Below are 25,195 nucleotides of genomic sequence, written 5' to 3' on the forward strand. Positions count from 1 at the left end.
AACTCAATAGCAATTTCTTGTGATATGCTAATATGCAACATTGCATACGTATTAAGGTATGAATTTTTTTAAATATAAATACTTATTTTATTTTTAAAGCTTGAATCTTTTGACATGGATTAACATCACCGATTAAATTCATTAAATATTTTGATAATTATTCTTACTCTAGACAAGTAGCACAAGCGATGGATTGCATAGAAATAAAACTACTCATTTTTCTGGTATTTTAACAGTTGCATTTGTCCACACATTCGTATTAAATAGCTTGAGCATCGTGAAATTAGAGTCTTTAAAGAAGATTGCATTCTGGCATGACAAACTTGCGAACTTGATAGACTTCAAGCAGTTCCATTTGATCCGCACAATTTTATAGAAAGATTGATTCTTAATCGTTGGTCTGAAATGATTTATACCCATCAACAAGACGACTGGCAATTGACAAGTCATTATCAAGAAACTTTGACGTTTCATACGCCATTTAAATCTTAATTATCCTTCTTGGCGGCTCCTCTGCTTCTTGTGGTCACTCGCTCAGTATTGTTATTTTCGGATAGAGCGGCAGCCGCGTCTAATTTTCCTTTGGCCGACTTGCGTCCAAGATATGCCTGCATGAAAAAGTGGATGAAGAGGACGAAATAGGAGGCGTACATGACCAGGCCCATGTTCAAGTGGTGGTAGGAAATGTCACAAGCATCTCCATTCATTTTCGTGGTGTAAGCGTAGAAATTGACGGATAGTCCGACGACCATTTGGGACAGTTGAAGGCAAGTGATAAACATGGCGATGGGGCGTGGAACTCGGAATTTTAGGGACTGCAATGCACCGTCAAATGTACATACATTAGTTGCATATAATATATAAATATTTATGTGTTTGCATAATGCTATTTAGGTTTATAGATTTTCTTACTTTCAATAGGTAATACGAATACATTAACGAGTGCACCAAGTAATTCATAACAACGAACCTAAAAAATGGTTAATTGGAAACTTAATTGTTGTATATATTAAAACAGCGAGTCATAAATAAAGTATTAATGTAAAATATAGTACCATCTGGCAGCTGAGACATATGAAGCGTAGCTATAAAACGAATAAAGTAATACCGTGCAATGGTGATACCTGGAATTAATATGTAAATCATAATCTCCTCTTTCATTTATTTATGAATTGCATAAATTTCCATGTTTGTTAAATTTAGAGTTACCAGTGCAGGAATAGGAGTGGCGATTTACGCAGAACAATAAACGCCGTATCTCCTGCAAATTTAATTTAGAAAATTAATTAGATAAGAATACTATTAATTAAGTATGCATTAGAGGAGTAAGTGTGGCAGCATGACTGCTGAGAATACACGCTAACTTATTAGCCAAATACTTATTGTAGCACAAGCTTGGGAAAATTGATCTTCAAGCTTAGAGGAAATGTACGACAAGAGGAATGCCACTCAAATGTCGCTTTTAGAAAAAAAAATTATTGGACTTGAAATATCTCACCCAATTCGAGGACCTTCGAAAGCACAAATGCCCAAGCCCAGAATGCAGAGGTCGGGCTCACATCTTCACTGCAAAATAACCAATACGACTTAAAATTCGGCAATGGATTTTTATGTAATACATAATAAATTAAAATTAAATTCAAGTGAGTGTTGTTGAAACATGACATAAATATTATTTCATAAGTCATTTGCATTAGTGATACTTTTTTCAAAATCGACAAAATTGCATTGTCCATGTATGCTGTGGGAAATAGTGACGGCTATCTTCCAATGTAACACGTTGTCGATCTATGTATCGTTTAAAAGAAATAGTGACATCGAACGAATGAATGGACAGATGTGCATATGTATTTGCACAAAGATGTGCATATATATTGGCAATGTAGGTTGTCGTTATTATTGCAAGGAGCATGGCAGTAGTGCGGTCGGTGGTGGATTACAGTTAGCTGACCGGCTGAACTCTTTTTCTCTTGAGCCACTAAAACTAAATACGATCAAACCAGTATTTGTGCAGCTCATCCAAAACAATGGTGCATAGATAGATGAATACATGGTCGAGTGCAAAATCTCAATGGAATTCCTTCCTCGTATCACTTTGTACAAAATGCAACCGACTTTAAAAAAAAGCTATTTTGTGGGACGATTCGTTACTTTGATGAATAATTAGACACTGCTGGGCTTTCTTTATGTGTCATGATTTCTTTCTGAATTTGTGCTTTTTATCTGCTTGGAATAAATTTCACATTAATGAATGCATCATAAGAGGGCATTGTCTATTTCAATCAACATATTCCAGCTAATGGAGCTGACAAAGTGCAATATAATACAAATCTATGGATGGGCAGGTGGACCCTTAAACCATTGTACTTAATTTCCCACATTTAGGAATTAATTGGACCATCACCTCATATCATCACAGAAAGAAGTGGTTATTGCACTTTTAAGCAGACTTGTAATGGTTGTTGTGAATCGCAACTTGTGATCAGAAAATCAAGTTTCACTATAACACAAAACCTACCACGAACAAGTATTAAAAATTGTGTTATTATACACTACGCAGGTTTTTAAATACCATCTGTGTACGTACGTTTATGTACGTATGAATCTGTGTTGCATGGGATATGAAGACACTGCATAAAATTATTGTCGGAGCCGGTTTGGAGATTGGGGAAATGGGTCGATTCGAAAGTGAATTTCTTTTCACTCAAAACTCCCGTTATTAAGGGGTGAAAGCCCTTTATAAGATCGTTATGTCCGTCTGTCTGTCCGTCCGTCCGTCTGTCTGTCCGTAGCTCCGATAACTTTTGAACGAAAAGACATAGACACTTGAAATTTTGAACGTAAACTCCTAACGTCAATGGACAGGACGAGTTCGAAGATGGACACTGTGACATCGTCACCTGTGACGATGACGTCGTCACAGTGACGAAAAGTGACGAAAAAGTGTCACTTGTCAGTTTTGACATGTGACACATCATTTTTAACTATTTTTCAATGAGGAATTCGAAAATTCATGTCATTTTGTGTTTGGACGTCACCTGTGACGATGACATCGTCACGGTGACGAAAAGTGACGAAAAAGTGTCACTTGTCAGTTTTGACATGTGACAAGTCATTTTTAACTATTTTTCAATGTCAAATTCAATGGTGACCTCCATTTTGACCTCAGAGGTCATGTAAAGGTCATAGGACATATCCATTTCAATTTCAACTGAAATTTAACCCCGAATTCAATGGTGACCTCCATTTTGACCTCAGAGGTCATATAAAGGTCACATAAGGGTTATCAACTGTTAAATTTGACACAAATAAGACACAAAAGTCGAAAACACGTCAGAAGTGTCAATCTTAACAAATTTTCGAACAATTTGATATTCACATTGACGTATGACACTCCTTTCACCCCTTGGTTACATGCGTTGTAACGGTTTATTATTGCAAGGATTTAAAAGATGCGTACAACAGGAGATAGTCAACACACGCACACTTATCTATTCTTGTGTTTTTTACCTATCTCCTATACCCTGCACATTCAAGTAAATATATTGTAGAGCACATTCTTATAATGATGTCAATCCCTTGCAAAAAACTTAGTGTCTCCTTTACGATTAGTTTCAATTCAACCGAGAGTTTCTGCAATGTCTGAGAAACTCTCGGTTCAACATTTCTCACTTTGCCTCATATTTGATATTTCTTTCCCCATAGCATACTCACCAAGGAGAGCACACGGAATGATGGAACCCGTTGGGCTGCACGAGAATGGCAATAAGTTCCGGAAGTGTGCGAATTGTGGCCAAAATTGAGAACAAAGCCAACGCAAAGTTCCAAAAGGTAAGGGCTTTGTTCAGATTGAATGGGGTCCTCCCTCGCATAAGACCTTGTCCCAGAAAAATGACGCCCAGATAGATAGTGATAATCACGAGAGAAATGTGCCAATTTCTGGACATCCACTCCGTTTTGTCACGGTAGTCAAACGTTGCAAAAAGCTCTAGCAGATGATTATTGCTAGCTGCAATGTGACCTGGACTTTGGGTATTCACTTCCTCCCCCATGTCGAAATCTGTTTTATTTTATTTTCTAAAACAACTTCAGTATTAACTACACTGCAAACTTTTGTATTTGTCGATTGACTCACTTTTTTGAGACACAATTACGATCTACAATTATTACAATACAGCAATTCTCAGTCACCAGAGAGTGAGTGTCCCACACCACATCCTGTTGGGGGCCGGATCAAAAGAATACTGTTGACGATTTCTTGGCGAAGAAGGAGGTGAAACGAGATCTTGCACATTCACATCGACTAAGCATTTGGCTTAGAAAGTGTGACGAGATGCTGGCGATGCACACACCTGCATCTCTATCTCCTTAAGATGGGATTGAAGATTTCAAATCCCAAAGAGGTGGACTTTTTCATAAGAAGGCCAGTTTATACAGCGTCAGTCGCTCGGTCATCATATGTGGTGGCTGTATCGTATCTCTTTATGGTTCATCATGCACCATTATCGTCGTCGACTTAACTTTAACAACCAATTTAGTTGCAAATTTTGCGGAGGGTGGACCAAATCTATATATGTACCTAGATATTAATTATTATTGGGAAGGTATGAGTATGATACATACCAATGACGACATGCAAGTTAGACTTTTAGACACATACATACATATATTATGAACTTATTATAATTCATTATAACCACCATTGCATATAGTGGTGAAGGAACTATGAACTTTGTTACAGGAATATGTAATATCTAACATGAATATGTACTTCCGTGATGAAAGTTTCATCAAATTATGAAATTCATAAATTATGTATCTTGTAATTATTATACAATTCGTTTGAAATTGCTAAAACCTTCCCGTCATGTAGTACGAGTATTGAAGTATGTTTGCATTTTGTCGTACATGTCACGTGGTGCATTGTGAGTCTCGTGGTGTCCATGAGAAAATACAACCCACTTCAAACAAAGTCAGGAACCCGGAGAGTGCGTAATTCATTCGTCGGCTCTTCTTGTACCGAACAAATCTCATGTTACTTCGTGCCGACAGTCAAATTAATTGTTGTATGTAAGGTCTTTTTAAACTCGAAGCTAGGTCGTCGAATGTGAAGGTGAGGAGTAGAGTGTTATGAGGAGTAGCTCAGGTCATCACGACATACCGACAGTGTCACACCAGGCATTTAAAACCAAGTTGATTTCTAAACAAGGTTAGGTTGGTTTAACCTGCCATATATCTGATATATCATATAAAATAAAATAGTTTGTTATTTGGTGTTGATTTTGTGCCCTGATTGGAAAAAAATTACTTGTTCTCTCATTTTATTTCAGACTTGCTAAAATTGTCTAACGGGCACGATGTTGAACTCGAGGAGCCACTGGAGCCAAGGTTTCGAGTGTTCAGTCGTTTCTGGGACAATGAACGAAAACGTTCCTACGCCTATGACCCAGCAGGAGTCGTCAATGTGGGGTCGTGTCCGTGAGAAATGGATGAGAATGGAGACAGCTGAGGCAGAGGCAGCAAATCCAATCAATCAATGGAGACACCAACAACCACTCCAAGACTGGTCCGAAATTCAGGTATTTTTATTTGTTTATTTTCTCCGAATTACATCCAAATATTTCTGTAAGTTCTTGACCTGGGTGATAATGACCGTGGTCCTGAAGCTGAAGGCAGTTAAGGCCATACGTTAGATGATACTAATTAAATTTCTTACGACGTTTCTGACAGCGGGTTACCACGTTGCATTACATTTTTGAAAAGATAAGAATAATAACTGCATACTGATTTGGTGATTATTCTTCTACCATTACAGGAGAGAAAGGTTAATCAAGTTATCAAAAACTTTTATAACCAATCTCTCAACGAGACCCGTCCAGTGAATACCAGCCTTCGCGATGCTCACCAGTTTGCCGTCAGCTACACTGGCCGAGGCTTATCTGCAGGCGACTTGCGCCAAGGCATTTTCTCGCAACGCACACACCGAGGAAAATACCGCCGACCATTCTAAGTGGGGAATGTTTACTACTCCTGACGATATTAAATATTTTGCCTTAAGTTCTAATACTCACGTTAATATCGCTTTAAAATTTAAAACTAAAAAAACTTTACAAATATCGATTCTTCGCAAAAGGTATGAATTGCTAGTGTTCGGTTAATTTCGTTTATATGAATTAGGTCGGAATACATAATAATTTCGGTAGAAAAAATAATATTGGCATTTTGTTATAAATCATGTCTTTATGACCGAATTGGCATAATTACTAATTAGTTAGAATAAATAAGAACAAAGTGAGTTGTCAGCAATATACGTTTTTTATTCAGTTCGCAAAAACATTGGAACTAAATTCCACTAAATTTTATTTCCATTTTTAATGAACACTCAATTAGTAGTTAAAAATAGAGGTAATAATAATTTGAAATTATGCGTGTTCACATTAGTCTACATATCAGTTAAAAAATGTCGTCTTGATTGTCAGTTAATGAAATATTACGTAAATTATTTGCATTCATAAATATAGATATCACAATTGAACTGGGTTTACAATTTTTGTTGATTTTTAAACGGGTTGGGTATTTTAATACTTGACAATATGTTATATTAAATAAATAAAAACATATTGGGAGGAAATTGTTATGCAATTATACAATTAATTAGTCGAGGAACCTCCGTTTAATTTTGTACATCAGGTCACCTTCATGAATGCCAATGGTCTTGGACCGTGTTTGTACTTGAACGGTGTGATTCCCAATATATTCCACCCTACCCCCACATGCGGAGACGAGTTCTTTCAACGCCCTTAGTGGGACGAACTCCATTTTGAACTGAAGGGGAACATTTAACGAGTTTAGGTCACAGAGTGTTTTAGCTAAATGTAGAGTTTGGCACGATCCACCCAGATCGAAATTGGTCCACGAAAACTCCTTAAGATTTTTCATAAGGGGAAGAAAATAATGTGGTATGATTACATCTAATCGCTTCCCTTTTCCCGCAGCAGAAGAAAATCGTCCCCCACTTGACGATGAGTTTGAATTTGATGAATTTGAAGAATCTTCCTCGCAAATCACTGAGCAGTTATCCATGTTCAAGACACAAAGGTAGATGAGGCTTGAAACTGATTTCGCCATCTCTTTGAAACATTTTTCATTTAGTGTATGATTGGAGTATTTAAACCTCCAGTTTTTCATAATCAAAGTCTGGAGTCTTGGAAGTTGCTTAATAAGCTTAAACGTTTCGATAGGGTTTAACTTGTCACTCGTTAAGGCACTAGGAATTAGGTCTAGTTTGTCAATACTAATATCGAGATATGTGATTTTGCTCCGATCAATTTGTGGAAGAAGGTAAGCAAAGATTTCTGGCGATTTGAGTAATGTCGATTTTTGGGGTTCAAGCGTCATTCCCCCCAATCTTAGATAGCTCAAATCTTTAGGGCAGATCTTGGTAGAAAATGAACTAAAAAAGTTGGATGATGTGCCCTTTGTGTTCAGGCTGGTGGTTGAGCCCCCACTACTGTTAGAGTTGTTACTGTAGTGTCCTAATAATCTGGAACCGAATGAGAAACCGAGTCCCCCACTTCCTTTTCGGAGAGTGGAAGGATTACTTTTTGTTGGCGTTGGTGTGGTGGGTGTTTCTGGACGTTTTGATGATGAGCTTTTAGATTTTTGATTAAGGTTAACATGCATCCGGACTGAAGAGAGATCAAGGTCTTGGAGGGCAGAGGTGGCAAAAAAAGACTCCAACGTTTCGAGCGTTCGTTCCTCCTAAAAATAATTCATCAAGATTAGTTACATATATAATGTATTATATTTTTTATAAACTATTTAATATACACATTTAGACATCGATTCTACTACATCTTTACAGTTACTCGAGTTTGAAAATAATGAATACTTATTTTGTTCATACCTGAATATACATTGTCCATCCTTGAATTGATAGTAGCCTTAGGGTGCTATTTTTTGCCAAAGAATTTGTCTGCAAAACACGTACGTAAACAAGATTCAAGGTTGAGATCATACCAAATATTTAAATTAACTTGTTTCAAAGAACTCAAATTTATCTTACCACTAATTGTATTGCGTCGTCCCCGATGACGACATGATTAGAGCTCAGGTCTGCCATCTTCAGACTCGTGTTTTCCTGCAGCGCTAATAAAACTGGAAGGACATCGCACAGTTTCATTCCCTCCATTCTTAACGAGTGCAGACAATCCATTTTCCTAACAGTTTCTCCCAAACAAATCACATCCTCCCAGTTCATGACACATTTCGATAAGTTCAAAGTTCTCAATCCCAATAGATGAGGGGAAGTGCTGCGAAGAACACTGAAAATGGAGTGAAATCCATCCAGCTCATGGTTGGCACGATCACATATCGGCACTGGGAGAAAGTTCCTTCTTAATTCAGAATTGGACTTGTGGTGGTGATTGGTATTGTTGTTCAAACTGTTGCTATTGCTTAGACTTGAAACTGGACTCAAGTTTTGTGGGGAGCTGGTTCGAGTGGAATTGGAGTTGGTGGTGGTGAGCGGAGGGAGGACAAGAACCCCCAACATAGGAGACGCCGCAGGACTTATTGTTGTCTGGCGCATTTGTTGATTTGACTGAGAATTTTGAACCTGAATTTGTAGAGGTATTTGAGTTTGTGGGGGTGATGGAAGGCCAAGTTGATATTGATGGGGCTGCCGGGGACTGCCTAATAAGGGAGTGGATATCTGCTGCTGATGTGTCACTGTTGGGCCGGGCGGTGGCGGTGGGTAAATCATTCCAGAGTGGTTATATCCCTTCTTTCTCCGGATGGAGGGTGACTTTATTCCATTCATACTTCCTCCGTAGGTATTAAGTCGCTGGAGTGAACTTTTGTTTGAGGATAAACTGTTACTCACGTTGTCATTGAAGCTAAAGTTGTCCACAAGGTTAGGGAAAGGGAAGGGCTCCAGCACTACTTGATTTTCTTGTTCAGCAGAATTTGATCTCCAAGAACCCATGAGACTTAGAGAAAGGAGTGGCTTGACTTGTAGCAACTGAGCAAGGGCATGAAATCCTTCGGGACCGCAACCAAGATGCGGAAGGTGAAGCACTTCCAAACTTGGATGTGACTTTATAAATTCAACAAGTTGGACTAATTGTACGGAGGTTAGGTCCATGTCCAAAACGAGCTTCTTGAGGAAGATGCTACCCCCTTTTGATTCTCCCAGAGCTAGAGACAAGGCGTCCACCACGGGTTGAAATCGAGAATGCTCTTTATCTTCGAGACATGTCATTATGATTTCCAACGATCTTAGTTTTTTATTGAGACCCATGCTAAAATCACACATAACATTTATTATTATACGTATTAATCATTCTTGGTATACTTGGTATCGAATAAATTTTAATACAAACCTTTGGAAACACATGAGTCTGTGCAGTTGTGCACTCAAAAGGTTGACCTCAACTGGATTCCATTCACTTCCAGGGATAGAGGAGAACTTGATGGACGTTACTGACTCATTTTGACAAAGTCCTTAAAACAATTAATTAACGATAAATAAATAAATTCTTAATATTATCAAACACTTGCGTCAATTTTACCTTCAATAATTCTCGACAATGCAGCAGAGTAACCCGGTCTAATGATAATTTCCACCGACTCCAACGAACAGTGAGGAGATGATATCACTTGTTTGTATTCCGATACCCATTCTGAACCCAGATTAACGGTAATGTGTTTTAAATTGACTGATTTTATGAGTGAACACACTGCTCGCAAGTTTGCCTCGTAGAATCCTGCCGACCTATAAAAAAACATGTACATGTTGATTATCAATATTACAAATTTAACTACAAGTTCAAATATGACAACATATCGTATGCATACCTGAGTAGTGCCAGCAAATAGTTAAGACTTGTATCTAACAAGCTCAACGTCAGAAACAAACATGCTCCCTTGTTCTGCAAAAGTTCCATCAGGTTCTGCAGGTAGAAATAAACAGATTTAATGCATGGTGTTATAATTTAATAAAATATGCGTGAACTTACTCCTAACACTTGGAAGAGAATTGACTGAATTCGAACTTGATTTTGTTGCAACTGGTCCAAATCTGGAAGTAGGTCCAACTCTTTTCGAAGAAGTTGGGGGGAAGTGATTTGGAATTGAAGATAATACGCAGCAACGAATGGTGTGAGCGATGGATGAATCAGAGTCAATTTCTTGCTTGCACTAAACTGAGACTTTTTTGGTTTAACAAATATGGCCTTGGATCTAGAAAGTAGTCCAAGTTTCACCAGGTCAAGATTTCCGCAAAAAGCTAACACTTCCTGCTCTGTGTAAAAGATTCGGGAAGGTTCTAATAGTCCATCCTGTTGTGGAGTGTGTTGCTTGGAAAAGTTTGCGGAGGGCATTTTAGTCAAAACAAGTTTTCCAAAGTCTTGAACTTGCTTTTGGTACTTGGAGGGAATGCAACCATTTGAGGGTTCTTTTCCATGCCTGAACGAGGGGGATGATGTTGACGTGGAGGAGCTGGACCCTGAACCTGAACCATAACTTGACGTTGTGGCTGCGGTCTGCTTATTATTATTGCTGCTGTTGCTGCAACTTGTTTGCGAAAATAGACATCCGAGAAGGGTTGCGTATAATTCTGCATTCGAATATGGAATGTCTCCGACCTTAATAAACGACACAAAGGAAGAAACAATATTTTAATATCAAGCAAATCAAGTAAGTGGCAAACTGGGAAAAATTTATATATTACCTCTTCAAATACGGCACATAACAAAGCCAAAATAAATGGATTTGACGCTGTTTATATACAACAGATTATTATATTAATAACATATACAAGATTACAAAATTAACAAAATTGTGTTTTTACAAACCTAACACGAGTAAGTCATCCCTTTCCGACAGTATTTCACATAGCCGACTTTCACACCCCGAAAATTTTCGTCCTGTGAAGAATCGTCGAACAAAGAACTGAATTTGCCCCCACTCCATTCCATTCACTAAAAACTTTCGTACACTTCGCACACACAAACTGTTCATGTTTATTGTTGGGGAAGGTTTTGATGTCACTAACACCATTGACTGAGGAAACAACTGACCATTTAATAAGGATTCAATATCTTTCAGTATTTCAGAATCTTGTGACTCTTTATTTTTCAGATTCAAGTTTTCCGAATTCAGAACATCGTCTAAACCGTCGAGAATTATGAGAAGTGATGAACCCAATTGATTAAGCGCCTTGAGTAATGTAGAAGCTTTCATCCGGGAGGCAACCGATTGTTTTGGGAAAAGTTCCTTTAGGAGAAAGCGGGTCAAACTGCCACGAACTTGATTGAGGGGGACGTAGAAAATCTAAAATTTAAATGAACAAGGCCAAACATAGAGCTAACATTGACTTACATGGTGCTACACGTGGAATTATATTGTTATGCGTGGCTGCATACTTACCACTTGGAATTCACCGATCCGGGTATTTAGAGGTGTGGAAGTATAATTGTAGGTGTGATAGGAGATCCATTCATGAAGTAATTTAAGACAAAAGAAACTCTTCCCACTATTTGATTCCCCTTCCAACCACATTGTTCTAGAGGAATCGTCTTCATTCTGTCATAAAAATTACATAAAATTAACAATTCATACTCGAGAAAAAATTGCAGGCATGTTAAACTTACATTTATATTAAAAATCTGGTGAATTGGGATGGGTTTAAGGTTTTCTGTATTATTTTGATACTGTTGTCGCAGGTCAAGGGATGAATTAAGAAGGGCGGCCTTCTTTTTGGAGGAGGAGGACGTGGTTCCATAAATGGAGGGGAGAACTTGATACACAAGTGGACACAACTCGTCCAACTCTGAGGACCCCATTTGGCTCCGATACCATGGAGGAGCTTCTAAAACCTCGCCAAGGATCCATCGATATCTGTGACAGATGAGATAATTATATAAATAGCGTCAAAATGCATATTATGCAGTGTCGCACCTACATTGATTTGAAAATTTGAGTTCACCAGTACATATGCAAATCCACCTTATGCACTTTCATTTTATTTACTCCTAACGTTGCAAAAATGTGATGTCCTTGTTTTGTTATGTGAATGACTGCCGTATAATACTCAATTTCAATTTGCAATTATTTTCGTAATTTTATTCCGCACTTAGTCATTTGCATATTCAGCACAATAAACGATTAAGAAGAACTGTATGGCAGATTGAATTGTGTGACTTTGTCTACGTCACTCGATCAACAATGAAGGATCACACATCATCGTCACCATCATCACTTTTCATTAATTTCATTCCTACTCATACCATTGATGTTTATTAAAATTAAGATTAACTCGTCCTTGTTGGAGACGTAATGGTGACAATGTGTAATCGATTCGTTCCGAATATACAGCCATCCTATAGTTAAAGACTTATGTTGATTGCTCAAATTGCACTGTGACAAGTTTGAATCTTAGAACGCTCTGATTATTAATAAATATTACGCAACGTTTAATCCTCTTTCCCAAATACATTGCAAACTAATTAGTCTTGTTAATTGCTTTAGTTAGTCAATTGGCCTGCAAATTTTTTCACATGTATTACATGTGTATACAATATTGCACTATGTAGCGATTTAAAAATTTATGCCAATGCCAAACCAATGAAATTATGCTTAGTCAGTTAGATTTCCCGTAGAGCCCACCAACGGCAGCGACTATTAACCACTATTCTAAAACCTAACTACTACCAACATTCAAATCTAATTAATATTCAGCTCAACAAAACCACGCTCGCGTCATCGTGTAGCAAAATCTGCAGAATTACTCGAGCTCCTACCACAAGTCCATTTTTGGACGAAACAATCAACTTGATTGTATCAACCTGGGCCTAACAGAGAGCAAATTAAACAATAAAATGGAATTGTGAAAAGTAATTGGTTCTTATCTCCTGTTCTTTTAGAGACAAGACTCATTCTTGTTAATACTTAATTAAACAACAATTATTAAAAAATATGGAGACGCTGATAAGATGTTTTTCAAACTAGACATGTTTTTTCTTGCTCGTATGAAACTGTGATATGAATATTAAAATTCTGCTGGGTTAAACACGTGCACACATTTGTGAATGCAATATACGATATCATTGACAAAACCAACAGTGCTCACCTGGATAATAAGGCTTGTTGTAAAAAAGGTATCAGACTTGAGGAATCCCGATCCATCGTGTGGCTTGTATTGACTGCAGCAGAGCTTGAGCGCATTCCCCATGACCTCAGTCGCATAGACGAAGCTCGGCCATTACTCACGACAGGCTGACCTTTCGCGTGGGTGAGCGAGGGTGGGTTCTGAAAACGAATAAACAAAGTCAAACCATTACAATTTGTCATGCAAGGAATTGACAAAGAACGCGTGCTCACGTATTATTCCCAATAAAAAATAAGTATTTGACCCTGTAGCAGTTGTCAACTAGAGGATTACATTCCAGCTGCTCAAATCACGATTTGATAATAAAATCGTGATAAATTCCTGAAAAATGTGATGATCTTTTAAATTTTATGGTTGGCTTGGCTGGCTCAAATGTCATAAACGGATCTCTTCACTTTCGTACCGCCAGCCACAAACTAAACAACCTTTACCACCATGCCTAGGAAATGACTAACTGGATTAAAAGAATTCACGTTCACCTCACACTACTCGCCCTACTCGTCGTCGTCGGAATTATGAAATGCATCGACCAATGTCTAACGAAAGCAAGGCACACTCAATTGAACACGACCGACGACTCGCCCGTCAACTGATGAGATTTATATCTGCTCAAGTTTCAAAACTCTCTTCTTCCGTCCGTTTTTGGGCTGTGGTGATCACGTAAAGTAAACTATGGACAAAAATAGCTGGAAAGGAACTCTTCTGGTTTGTTGGACCCCCATCGACTAACATAACCTGAAGAGTGCATGACACTAAAGAGAAATATGGCATGGAGGAACCAACCCCCACAACAACATGAACGAAATCTCGTTTTTTGTACCTTGTGTGCCAATAATAAAATATATGATTAAATGTGGGCACAACAGTGAGACCAAAGTAAAACACACCTTATTGTTGGCTTCCCCATCGATGATGACTCTTCATGAGTTGAGCTATTCAGTTCTTCGTAATTTAGTAAAATGCGAAACACAAGCGTATCTGTGAATATTTTAGGTTTGCAAGTGAAGAAGATGTTTTGTTTTGAAACCATGCAGTTTTACTCGTTTTACTTGAATGATAATAATACTGCAACGTCGATTTAATTTAGTTTTAGATTTCACTCCTGTATGCACAATAGAACCAACAACCTCGTTATAAACCACATCCGACCAAACCTTAACCACAAATGAGATAAGAATTATTGTTGGTATATTTTTTACGTATGTAATACGTACAACCAGAAAAATTGACAGGACTGCTGGATCAGACAGATACAAACGTATGTACTCATTCCAGTCCCCAGTAAATATGTATGCGTGTATGTATATTGAATAAATAAAATCCGGTGGTTGTGCAAAAAAGTTTACAATCTAGTCTCACAATCGCAATTTACGACCATTATTCGTTCAACAAAAAAAAACACCAATCGAATTGTTGAAATGCAATTGAGGCGAAACGTTTCCTGTTCTGGCTAAAAAATTGTGTGTTCCGACATTTCTGGTACAATTATGCACTTTTGCATTTTAGAGAACTATCACATGGCACTCACCTTTATGTTTTTTCATTTTTAGAATTTCTTCACCGTAAAATGTTTTAGCACAGTTTCCAAAGTAGGAAGTTTCACTCAACCTTAAACTGTCAACATAAACCTCTCACTTATCATTTATTTGTTTTAAAACGTGCAAAATTAAACACAGCACAATGACCAGAGTAAAAATCAAGACTATTTCTGGTCAGGATGGCTGGAGTCTGGTGACAAATATTTGCTTAAAATGAATACGATTTGAATCAATGAAAGAGAAAAACGATGTTATGTTATATCAATATGCAGCACTATATTATTAGTTATCAGGCGCCATAAAATTATAGTTAATGTCCAGTCGTTTGGACATATTTAAAGGATGTTTAACATTCCACCACTAAATCCAAACTGAGTCTGCAAAACTGCAAAACATTTTGCTACGTGTATATTGTTCACGTCATGTGCATAATGGCATTTGGCATAAACATTTCATTTTCACACGAAGCACATGTATGCCAACAATTTCAAGGGGGATGCTTCAAGCTGAGGACATTCACAAGTCTTGTGAGGGACTACAAAAATTGATGAATAAGGTACTATTTTATCATCACCTTGCAGTAGTGTGTATGACATACATACATACGTTGGATAATACCTATTCCAATTTCCTGCATGGCTATTTTTGGTAATGCACGAGTATTAAATGAAACGGTTTAATAACGACCCAGTCCTCATATCCAGTCCTACCTCATTTTATATTCTACCATCACACTTGAATCGCATCATCCACTATGCAATTACTTTTTGTAGTCCATGCAAAAGATTTAAATATTATTTTTTAATATCAGGAAGAGTATAGGTATGTACATATGCGTTGCAAACCAAGCTGAATACGTATTTATAAGATACATATGTGTGCACATACATATCGGTTTTACAGACTCCATCATTAAATATTATTATTCCATACGTACAAGTTTTCTTTTTTCGACCAACCACAAATTCTGATATAAATTAGGAGCATAAATATTCAATTATAAAGTGCTATTAGCACTATTGAAGAAGGTGCTGTTGGAAAGTAGAATAGCAATGAGCACAGAATGAAATGAAATATTTACACTTTCTGTATGACACAGTACGACACATAACCATTCTTGTTATATTTATGCATGTACAACCTGATGATGATGAGTAAGTTATGCGAACAAAGGCGAATGCGATTTTCTAAGGTAGTGAGTGACTCATTTGTTGCCATCTGCTGTTGCTGCTTCGTTCTGGTTTGCTAATTCAACAGACATTATGCAATTTTACATTTGCTGCAAAAAGGCTTATTATCATGACAAAATTTAACCATATTTACATTGTCATTATGCAAACGAGCAAGAAAGAAGGATTAATTTCTGTAATTCGTTAGGTTCCATTGCAATGCTGTGCTGATCAGTAAAACGATAAAGTTAAATGCAAACTGAAAGAAAACAGTTTAATAAAACGAAATCTGACGTCCAATATTTTAATTATTCATATGACCACACGAAAGGCAAGTGTAGAGCATGAAATTTCACAGAAGATTAACTTAACGACGCGTAAAGTGATAATGATTAATTTCAATGATACAAGTATCACCGTATTTTTACGAGTTCGTAATAAGAACGGATAGTGAATATGTGCATATGTATAAATCTGATAGTGGGCAAAGGTCGAGGTCTAGGTCGTTTTCTTATGCTTGTCATCACAATGTCAACCCATGTTTCCAATCCCACCCTGACAACTTCCAAAAGATAATAAAATCAATTTGCGAATCATGAAGTTTTTTTACAAAGACAGACAGACAGACAAAACTCTATGCATGGAATATGTGCGAGCAAATATATATCTGTACGTGTGAAATTTGATATCTGAAAACTGATGCCTCCTTAAGAAACCATAAAGTTCGGACCACAGAGTTCAACCACGACTTTCACATTTTTACGACAACTTATTGATCAGTGTTGTGCACAAATGTATTTGAGTAGTCCAGAATTTCGGACATTAAATACGTACACCATAAAAATAATTGTTGAGAAATTAATTTGCCAAATTGATTTTTTCACAGCTCCTTCTTGACGGAGACAAAATTTGTAGTAACCCGGCGCCATGGTCCATAAGTGTTGGAGATTTGTTGGAAGACGACTTCTCTATTTAAAGTTTAAAATTAGAATATATTAACAGAGAATATTGTAGTACATATTTATGCAGCACTGGATCCGTATGTATATTAGACTGACTATAAGATGACTAATGATCTCTAAGTTATCACCAGAAGTTTATGATTAATTGTGTATCTGGATATTGTTGTGTTTGTGATTGATTTATGATGTCTCGACGCAAATGTATATGCATCATACGTACATTCAAAAACATGCATTACCAGTTGTATTATGTATTTAAATTCAATTGTAAGTTAATATGCATTTAATTTTAAATATATGCAAGGGTACATTACATGCATGTGCAATTGAAATATCGCCCACGTTGAACATCTTACGCAAAAAAATGGCCAGTGTTGATCGATTTTGACAGAAAATGAGACTTATTTAAATGGACAATTTCAAAGAGACAATGCTACACAATTTATCTTGGCACATTTGCTGAGAATAGAAATAAAGTTAAGATGTAAAGTAGCGACTTGATAGAAATTGCAGGGAATAAATCTAACCATTCACACATGACATCGCATTCGCATCACAACCACAACATAAAAGTTTTATTACTTGTTTTGTAAGAGACAATAACGTATTTTCTTGTACATACGTATGATGCATGGGCGAGGGTAAAATTTTGCGTTTATTCATGATCTAATAAAATTTTACGCTTTTTAACATATTTTATTAGGAGATGAATCTTAATGAGGCAAAATCATAAATGTCGATCCAATGTAAATATTTAATTGGATCAGAAATTTTAAATAATTGGGATAGATTTTATATGGTTGTCTTTTGTTGTGGTCCACGGGGTTCAAGTTTTGGGAATCTCCGTTTATGAACAAAAATACATTTAGTCATGCAATTTTATTTAACCACAAACTCGGTATTATGTACAAATCACAAATCAAGATATGAGCAAAAATTCTAACGCCCAAATCGTTTAATAAAGCAAATAAACAAATTTTCAGATCTATTGACGAGAGTAAACATTGTCCGTTTTAAAAAAATCGGCATTTAAACTATAATCGGCACTTCATCTTGAAAAAAAAAAAAAAATTAGACTGGACAGACTGACATTTTAAACCTTTGACATTTAATACACCGCTGGCTTTGACTCCTCGCAAGATTCATGTGGTGATTAGTAGGAAGAAGTGAAAAAACAAAGCCAAATAGATAAAGTTGTCCGGAAATCAACTCACAGACAGTATGCGAAAGGTCTTGAAAAAATAATAAAAAGATGATTTGCATCCTTATAAGTCATCTGGTCGTAAACCGGAGATTTGAGATGGGATGAGAGAGAGTGCGACAGAAATAAGGACACTGCATGTGCATATCTACGAGGCTAAAAAATCTTCTCGACGTATGCAGCCAGACTTTTTTCTATTATGATGAAGCAACATAACAACTGATGTTGATGGCATCATAATCTGGCTCAAAATCTTTTAACTCACAACTACGAAAGGCTCAAGCAAATGCAAGACATGGAAAATGTGCAATGAGTTCATTGTTTTAATTTGTTACAAAAAGCATCATCTCGTTAAAATAATAAATCGTCAAGCGAGGCCTTTACATAATATGCGTAATGCTCCTGATGTATTATCTTGGCAAGCTCAAACTTGGCAAAATTTAAAATGCTACTCGTGGAGATCAAGTAAATTGTTTAATCGAGTTGACATTTATTTAGTATTTTGTGGAGAAATGGTTTGTAGACATAAATTGTGAAGCAGGCAGGCAGAATTACAAAATATACATTTTAGGCAGGACCTAATAAGGTATCGAAAATTGAGTGCAAAATGATCGTACAATCACCCAGTGCGTCGGGGTCTACATATATTTATCAAGCTGAAGTATAGATTTCACATATACGAAAAATGCATGCGCCTTGGTTAAAATCCTGTATCCATTTGGTTTAAATCTATGTAAATTAAATTATTTGTGTTATATATTACTTAAGGGGTATAAGCATGTTCAATATTTCAGCGTCTTCCTGTATTGTCTACCTTAGTAAATTCATCTCTCCTGATGGTTGATACACGAATATGTCTGTTCATCTTTCACTGACCATGCTTAGTGGAAAGTGCACTTTGACTTTAAAGAAATGCATGAGTGACAATTATGCTCACTTCCTAAAACGAAAGAGTGGTGATAAGTTGGCAGGTAAGGTAAAGCCAAGTGAATAGCCAAGTGAGCACGACGTCTCAGGGAATTGTTAAACCTCAAACAACAATTCATGTCACTTTGAATTAATGCGGTGACAGTTAAACTAACACGATGTCATTCACAACACAAACCATTCACAAACTAAAATAGTTTGTTGCGATTTGATGATGTCGATATCTCTCCAGTGTTGGGACGGGGGTGTTTGACTCATGTCAAACTAAATCATTCAATAAATACCATCATTCACTGGTGCATTTTACTCCTGAGATGATTTGAATACAATTCAATTTCGTTTCATCTTTCTACCTGAGATTCTTTGATTGGGTTGAATCGTATTCACTTTCATTTGCAGCCGTCGCGTCGATGTGAAGAAAAACAATTTGTGTATAATAAAAACTTAGAATGTACTGCTCACTGTGTGAAATTTGGTTTTGTGTTTAACTTCTTATTTCAAAGAAATTAACCGTCAAGTTTAATTTCCCTAATTCTTAATACCTGTGATGCTCAACCTAAACACTGGCACAATTAATAAATGAACAAATAATAATTTTTCTATTCCTTTAACGATGAATGGTCACAAGGGTTGACAAGTGACAAATGGTGTGCTTTAAAAACAAGAAAAACGACTATTTGTATATTCAACGCCCAAACTTTTTTATGAATTTCGTCACTCTCGCTTTGTCAAATAGAACATGTGAGGCAAGCAGCAGAAGAGATTGCCAGCTAAAGTTTATGATCAAGCGAATATTTAAATACGGACTTCAAATATTTTAAGCTTGATTTTTCTCGCTTAAGAAAAATGTTGCATTTGCTTCATTTCGTCAATGTATTATCAATCAAAATCGCATCTATAAATACAACCCACAATTTTACATATTCAAAAAATAAAGTATGCATTCTACTAGTATTAGTACAATTAGATTTGTAAAACCCAGCTGAGAGGAAGCTGCATATAATTAAATGCATATTGACCCCACACACATGTGCACAATGAACCACACTTGGACAAACAATTGTACCACCCAAAAAAGTAATCAGCGACAAGTAGAAACAAAGATTGCGTTAAACAATAATAATTTGAATAAAACATGTGTATCAACTTCGATACGGTACAATAAACATTTATTTCATGATAGCTAGACCAATGGTGTTCAAGGTAGATGATAAAGCAAAGAAAGGCTTTGATGCAATGCAATGAAAATTGAGTTGGAAGTGGATCCAAGCGGGTCGTCCATCCCTTAAATGGAGAGTGGAAGAAACGTCAAACGGCTTTTGATGATGTCGATGTCGATTAAGTGATCGAATCATATCTGAGCCAAGTTAATATAAATGAGTGTTTAAGTGCAAGGGAAGGAAAAACGATGGGATGGATGCTGGCTGATGCAAATGGGGCAATAATTTTGAAAAAAACGACAATGGAATTTTAATGGGAAGCAAAGCCAACTAGGTTCTTGTTTGAGTGGATCAAATCTTTAAAATCTGGTATCTCATTGTTCTGGTTAATGTGTCCGTCGTAGGTTTAAGTTCAAATCGTCTTCACCATTGACATTTGATAGTATGTAGGACGATGAGCATCGGGATCAAAGAAACAAATAATTAGGAAGACTATCTAGTAGCAACTTGTATGAACCTTTTAAAAATCTCTTAATTTATCCCTAAACTATTTACAATCTTACAAACTATTATCCTAAACAAGTGATTTTTCTGGCCACACAAATTCTTGACGAATATGAATTATAAACACAAAATAATTTTGTTACAGTGGTGAACGCCGCGTATGTATCTCCTTGTGTCCATTAACTTTGTTGGTTTGTGGTAACCACATTCCTGATTTTGAATCATATAATTTCAACAAAATCTTTCACTTGACCAACAAAAATGCAATATCTAGATCAATTTACTTTACACCCTCACGAAATCCTTCATTCATCAAAAGGCCCGACAACAGCTAGCCAAAACAGTTTAATGGCAACTGGCTAAATGGTTGATGAAACTGGACCCATGTTTTCGTTTCTTGGTTCCTTTGTTATAAAAATGGAATTTTCCTGTTTCGTGAACATCTCGAAAATGGTGTTAAATGTTCCGAAATTCTTTGGGAACTCGACTTACACACTAAAATTGTTGAGCATTATTAAGGGGTGAAAACCCCTTTATGGAAATGTCTTGTCTGTCCGTCTGTCTGTCTGTCTGTCTGTCCGTCTGTCTGTCCGTATCCACGATAACTTTAGAACGGATTCGAATTTCGACATCCGGTTTTCGCCAACGTGTTTCTAATTTTTGGGGACGGGATGAGTTCGAAGATGGGCGTTGTAGGTCGTAAGGTCACGGCGCCATGGTGATGACGCCAACGGTCAAAGATGTCGAATTTTTTGTTTCCACCGTTTTAGACGTATTTTTGGACGGGGATTTCAGAAATCGCCACCATTTCGACGTGCGACGACCGTGTGACCGTGTAGACGACGCCAAAGTCGAAAATTGGCGAATTTTTTGTTGCCACCGTTTTAGACGTATTTTTGGGCGGGGATTTCAGAAATCGCCACCATTTCGACGTGCGACGACCCCATGACCGTGTGGGAGGTGTCGAATGTCGAAAAAATGACTTTTGTCATATGGGGTGTCTATTGAAAGGTATGGTCGTGTACTTTAGAAGTACGCGGGTGGGGTGTCTAAGCGGGGCAAAATAAAATGTGGGGTAATGTGAGACATTGATGGGAAAGTGCAGAAAGACGTCGTGGGCGTGCCACAAAGACAATTCCGTGTGTTTTCACCCCTTTGCTACATTTCGTTTGCAACGGTTTATTATTTCACAATATGGTGAAGGAAATGAAGCAGAATAAATGGAGCGATGATGTAAAGAAAGGATCGTCTGGATTTTTACAGGAATTTTGCCCACCCACCTAAACATTTTATGAAAGAACGGTGAGTATTCGTGGGGCCCTTTCCTTTGTTTAATAAATAAATAATCCAAAGAAGAATGAAACACCAATGTGTAAATTGATCTCATAATTTTTAGGTTTCATAATATTTGGAAAGTGGTAAAAAACGAAAGGGTGGAAGGATGTGAATGAGCGACAGGAAATTCCTAAAATAAAATATTTCACATTGTTTATTATTGCCATGTCCTAAAATCTTTGCAATTCATGTTTAGTTTGCTCGAATAGCAATGGGCGCACTACAAATGAGCAAAAGTAAATTAATCTCAATTTAATCGTTTTTTTAACACTTGATTGGTGACCATATGTGCATTCCAAACTTTACTCTGATCCATCATCGTTAAATCATTAAATCGTTGCATTTTAGCTCTCGTGCAGGCAACACTACAGATACACACGTATTTAGGTTCAAGTTAAGAGACGAGAGAGAGAACGCAAAGAAAATTGAAAATTTAACCTGGACTAATCAAAAAAATTTATAGAGCTGAAAAGCCCAACCTGCTTATTACACGAGAATAGTGCCAAGCCAAATGACTTCAACTGCATTATTACTTGAAAACGATTGCATGACACGCAACAAGCATAAGGATGCTGACGACCAGGAGCACTGGCAACAAAATAATAATACAACAACCTGTTGAGGTTCTTATACGTACGTATGTACATATATTCTTTGTAGATAAATACATTTGCTCCTTGTTCACCAAATATCTGTAACCTAACTTTGACATTGAAGTGAAAATCTCTGAGCACTTGTTCGCCATGAGAGATGAAGAGACGACCCTTCTTATTACTTCCAACTGTGCTTTTTTTGTAAATCATAACAATCAACATGGACAAGAAAAGGGATTCCTCTTTCTTCAAAAAGTTATTTACACTTTTGTTAAGTTAATGATTTTAAGGATTATGGTGTCAGATATTCAGAGTGGGCAAGGGAAATGGAAGCAATCTCTTTTCTCGTCGGAAATCTTTATGCAATTCCGACTTTACACAAAGGAGATGTTCAGCAGAGTGCATGAGAGAGGGACTCTAGAATGCTTTATAAGTTTGATGTTAACGTTAGTTAAAATCCAGGACGGATGCAAATAATGTAGATTTATATGTACAAATTATGCATGCATATTGTCTGGCTTGCTATTTTTATGCTTTAGTTGTATCAGCCTTCATTTTCAGTGTCTATTTAGATGCTTTGTTTTGAAAAGATAAATAAATTACCAGAAACGGTCCCATTTTTCGTGGACCTTCTTCTTAATTTGGGATGCTTTATGAGGTCCAGTCTTTTGTATGCGGTGTTTGGCGTTTTGCATACACATTTCAGATTTTAGCTCCATGATCATTAATCTGCATTGTACATTTATGAGATAAGACACTTTTAAAAAGTGGACGAGTGAACCTGCAGCGAAGGTTTGACAGTTCGTATACCAGTTAATAAGCGTAATTGCGGAGTAGCGTATAATGTCAATGGAACTCACTACCAAATCTCTCCAGGTTTTATGCATTATAAAAAATCAGAGTTCATCGTCTTCCCTTTGTCTTAAGCTTAAACAAAAAATGACGAACCACTAACAACAGCTAAGTAGCTGTACAGGGCCCACTACTTCATCTTTCCAGGGACAACGATAAAAACAGGATTCAAGTGTGATGTGATGAAAATGCTACATCTCGGGCTTGAAAACCATATAACTAACCCAAAGGTAACAAAAAGAGCTTCTTTATTTAGTCGTATAACAACATGAGTACCTACATGTAGGTAAGTGCATTATATATGTAGCTCATATAAAAACCTATAGTTTGTAGCTTTCATATGCCCGAGCCAAGCATTTCAACTCTTCTTAATATCGAAAATCACTGTGGGCCATCCTGTCGGGGTCCTATGACCAATATTCTACTAAATTAGTGCATCTTTATTGTGCACAAATTTCCGCGTTTTCCAATTAATTAAAAACAATCTGGATCATCGTGTTGCAAAATTTCAACTCAATTGGTTATCTTTTACGGCTTATCTTTATCGCTATACAGACAGACAGACAGGACGATCCTATAACCATTGGCTCGGGCAAAAAAGTCTGCTGGGTCGTTGTGAGGCAGGTAGCTAGCTACTTTAGGCCACACTTAAGATGTAGTGGTGTGAAAAGATTTTGGAACACAATGCAAGCGTTGCATCAGCTAACAAGGGTCCCGGAATAATGAAATTGGAGGCCTTGAGCTGAGCATTACGATGCCGGACCAAAAAACATCATTCCGTACTGTAAATAAGACTCTTATGCAGTAACACAATGAACGATGAATCTTACACAGAGAAACAATATTTTTATCCAGAAATTGTACAAAATAAAAGTTCCAGCTTGCCCTTATTCAACTGTTGATTACAAAGATATGAAAATTAATTATTATTCAACAATCTGACTTGTGGCACGACATAGTTTGAGCACATCGGTAGCTATGCATGTACACGCTTATTAAGCCGCCCTTCCCAGCTTCATCAATTACCCAGAAACGTTGGAAAGAGAATGTAATTTAAGCTGAAGAAAGAACAAGACTTTCAAAGGGACTTAAGGGTCTCAATTCTCACGAGGGTTAGTGGACCGTTCCTTCCCTGCCTTCGTGAAAGTGAGATGATGGAATTCATTCACTGACTGCCTCTTTTTCTCCACAACCACGTTGTTCATTATAAAATGACGACCAAGAGAGAGGCAAGAAAATAAGTAGACTGTGATACACACACGTTGAATAACAGCTTCTTATTTATGTGGAGAAAAAAGCCGACCCTCCACTGGCATATCCGTCAACCAAACTTATCCTTATATTTTTCCACGAACGAAGGAAACGTTCGAATTTCAACAGCATTTCAGTTACAGATACGTAAACGTCCATTATCCAGTTCGACGTCGTCAAGCATCATCAGCTTCGTCTTGAGCAAAGGGAATCTCGTATGAAGACTTTGTGGGCATGGCTCATTGAGAGTCGAAATCAGCCACTTGTGATAAATGCATGGCGAGAGAAATGCAATAATTAGACTGTTATGTGGAGCACAAATGACGCAGATTTTCATAATTCAGTCTGCTGCATGGTGATGACACGAATATACATGAACGAGAAACAACTAGAGTAAAACCAATGCAATTTGAAATGCCACATTCACAACGGCGAGTTTTCCCGTTAAAATCACATTAGAATATATGTAGCAAATAGGTACGTAACGTAACAAAACCATGAAGCATGTCTCCAGTGTGATAACGACACAAAA

The 25,195-nt window shown here is 37.0% G+C and overlaps 3 protein-coding genes across 8 annotated transcripts in view; 1 reads left to right on the forward strand and 2 right to left on the reverse strand.

Moving 5' to 3' along the window:
* Positions 1-59: 59 nt before the first annotated feature.
* LOC110843789 (elongation of very long chain fatty acids protein 6) lies at positions 60-4,350 on the reverse strand. Its single transcript, XM_022089825.2, has 6 exons — positions 3,715-4,350; positions 1,499-1,566; positions 1,210-1,261; positions 1,056-1,124; positions 913-970; positions 60-815 (listed from the first exon to the last, which is right to left on the reverse strand). The coding sequence occupies exons 1-6, from the start codon at positions 4,050-4,052 to the stop codon at positions 489-491; spliced, it is 912 nt and encodes a 303-aa protein (XP_021945517.1). The 5' UTR covers positions 4,053-4,350; the 3' UTR covers positions 60-488.
* Positions 3,717-6,633, forward strand: LOC110843074. Of its 2 annotated transcripts, none has more exons than XM_035847219.1 (3): positions 3,717-3,831; positions 5,331-5,579; positions 5,816-6,633. In XM_035847219.1, exons 2-3 carry the CDS (start codon positions 5,358-5,360, stop codon positions 6,008-6,010), a joined length of 417 nt encoding a protein of 138 aa, XP_035703112.1. In that variant the 5' UTR covers positions 3,717-3,831; positions 5,331-5,357; the 3' UTR covers positions 6,011-6,633. The 2 variants fall into 2 exon arrangements, with proteins under 2 accessions (XP_035703112.1, XP_021944680.1); XM_022088988.2 differs by lacking the exon at positions 3,717-3,831 and adding an exon at positions 4,955-5,209.
* Positions 6,293-25,195, reverse strand: part of LOC110843073 — a 30,998-nt gene continuing 12,095 nt past the window's right edge. For 3 of the 5 annotated variants that reach the window (XM_022088987.2, XM_035847215.1, XM_035847216.1), the window contains 12 exons: positions 13,133-13,311; positions 11,655-11,901; positions 11,431-11,586; positions 10,857-11,334; positions 10,733-10,779; positions 10,020-10,646; positions 9,859-9,953; positions 9,573-9,775; positions 9,384-9,504; positions 8,066-9,302; positions 7,907-7,975; positions 6,293-7,761 (listed from right to left, as the gene is read on the reverse strand). In XM_022088987.2, coding sequence (XP_021944679.1) covers positions 6,655-7,761; positions 7,907-7,975; positions 8,066-9,302; positions 9,384-9,504; positions 9,573-9,775; positions 9,859-9,953; positions 10,020-10,646; positions 10,733-10,779; positions 10,857-11,334; positions 11,431-11,586; positions 11,655-11,901; positions 13,133-13,311 — 4,566 coding nt within the window. In that variant the 3' untranslated portion in view covers positions 6,293-6,654. Of the gene's footprint in view, positions 7,762-7,906; positions 7,976-8,065; positions 9,303-9,383; positions 9,505-9,572; positions 9,776-9,858; positions 9,954-10,019; positions 10,647-10,732; positions 10,780-10,856; positions 11,335-11,430; positions 11,587-11,654; positions 11,902-13,132; positions 13,312-14,058; positions 14,313-14,699; positions 15,058-25,195 lie in introns of those variants that run through there. The other 2 variants (XM_035847218.1, XM_035847217.1) reach the window with 2 other exon arrangements.

Source organism: Folsomia candida, unplaced genomic scaffold, assembly GCF_002217175.1.
Source record: "Folsomia candida strain VU population unplaced genomic scaffold, ASM221717v1 Fcan01_Sc002, whole genome shotgun sequence".
Classification (NCBI taxonomy): domain Eukaryota; kingdom Metazoa; phylum Arthropoda; class Collembola; order Entomobryomorpha; family Isotomidae; genus Folsomia; species Folsomia candida.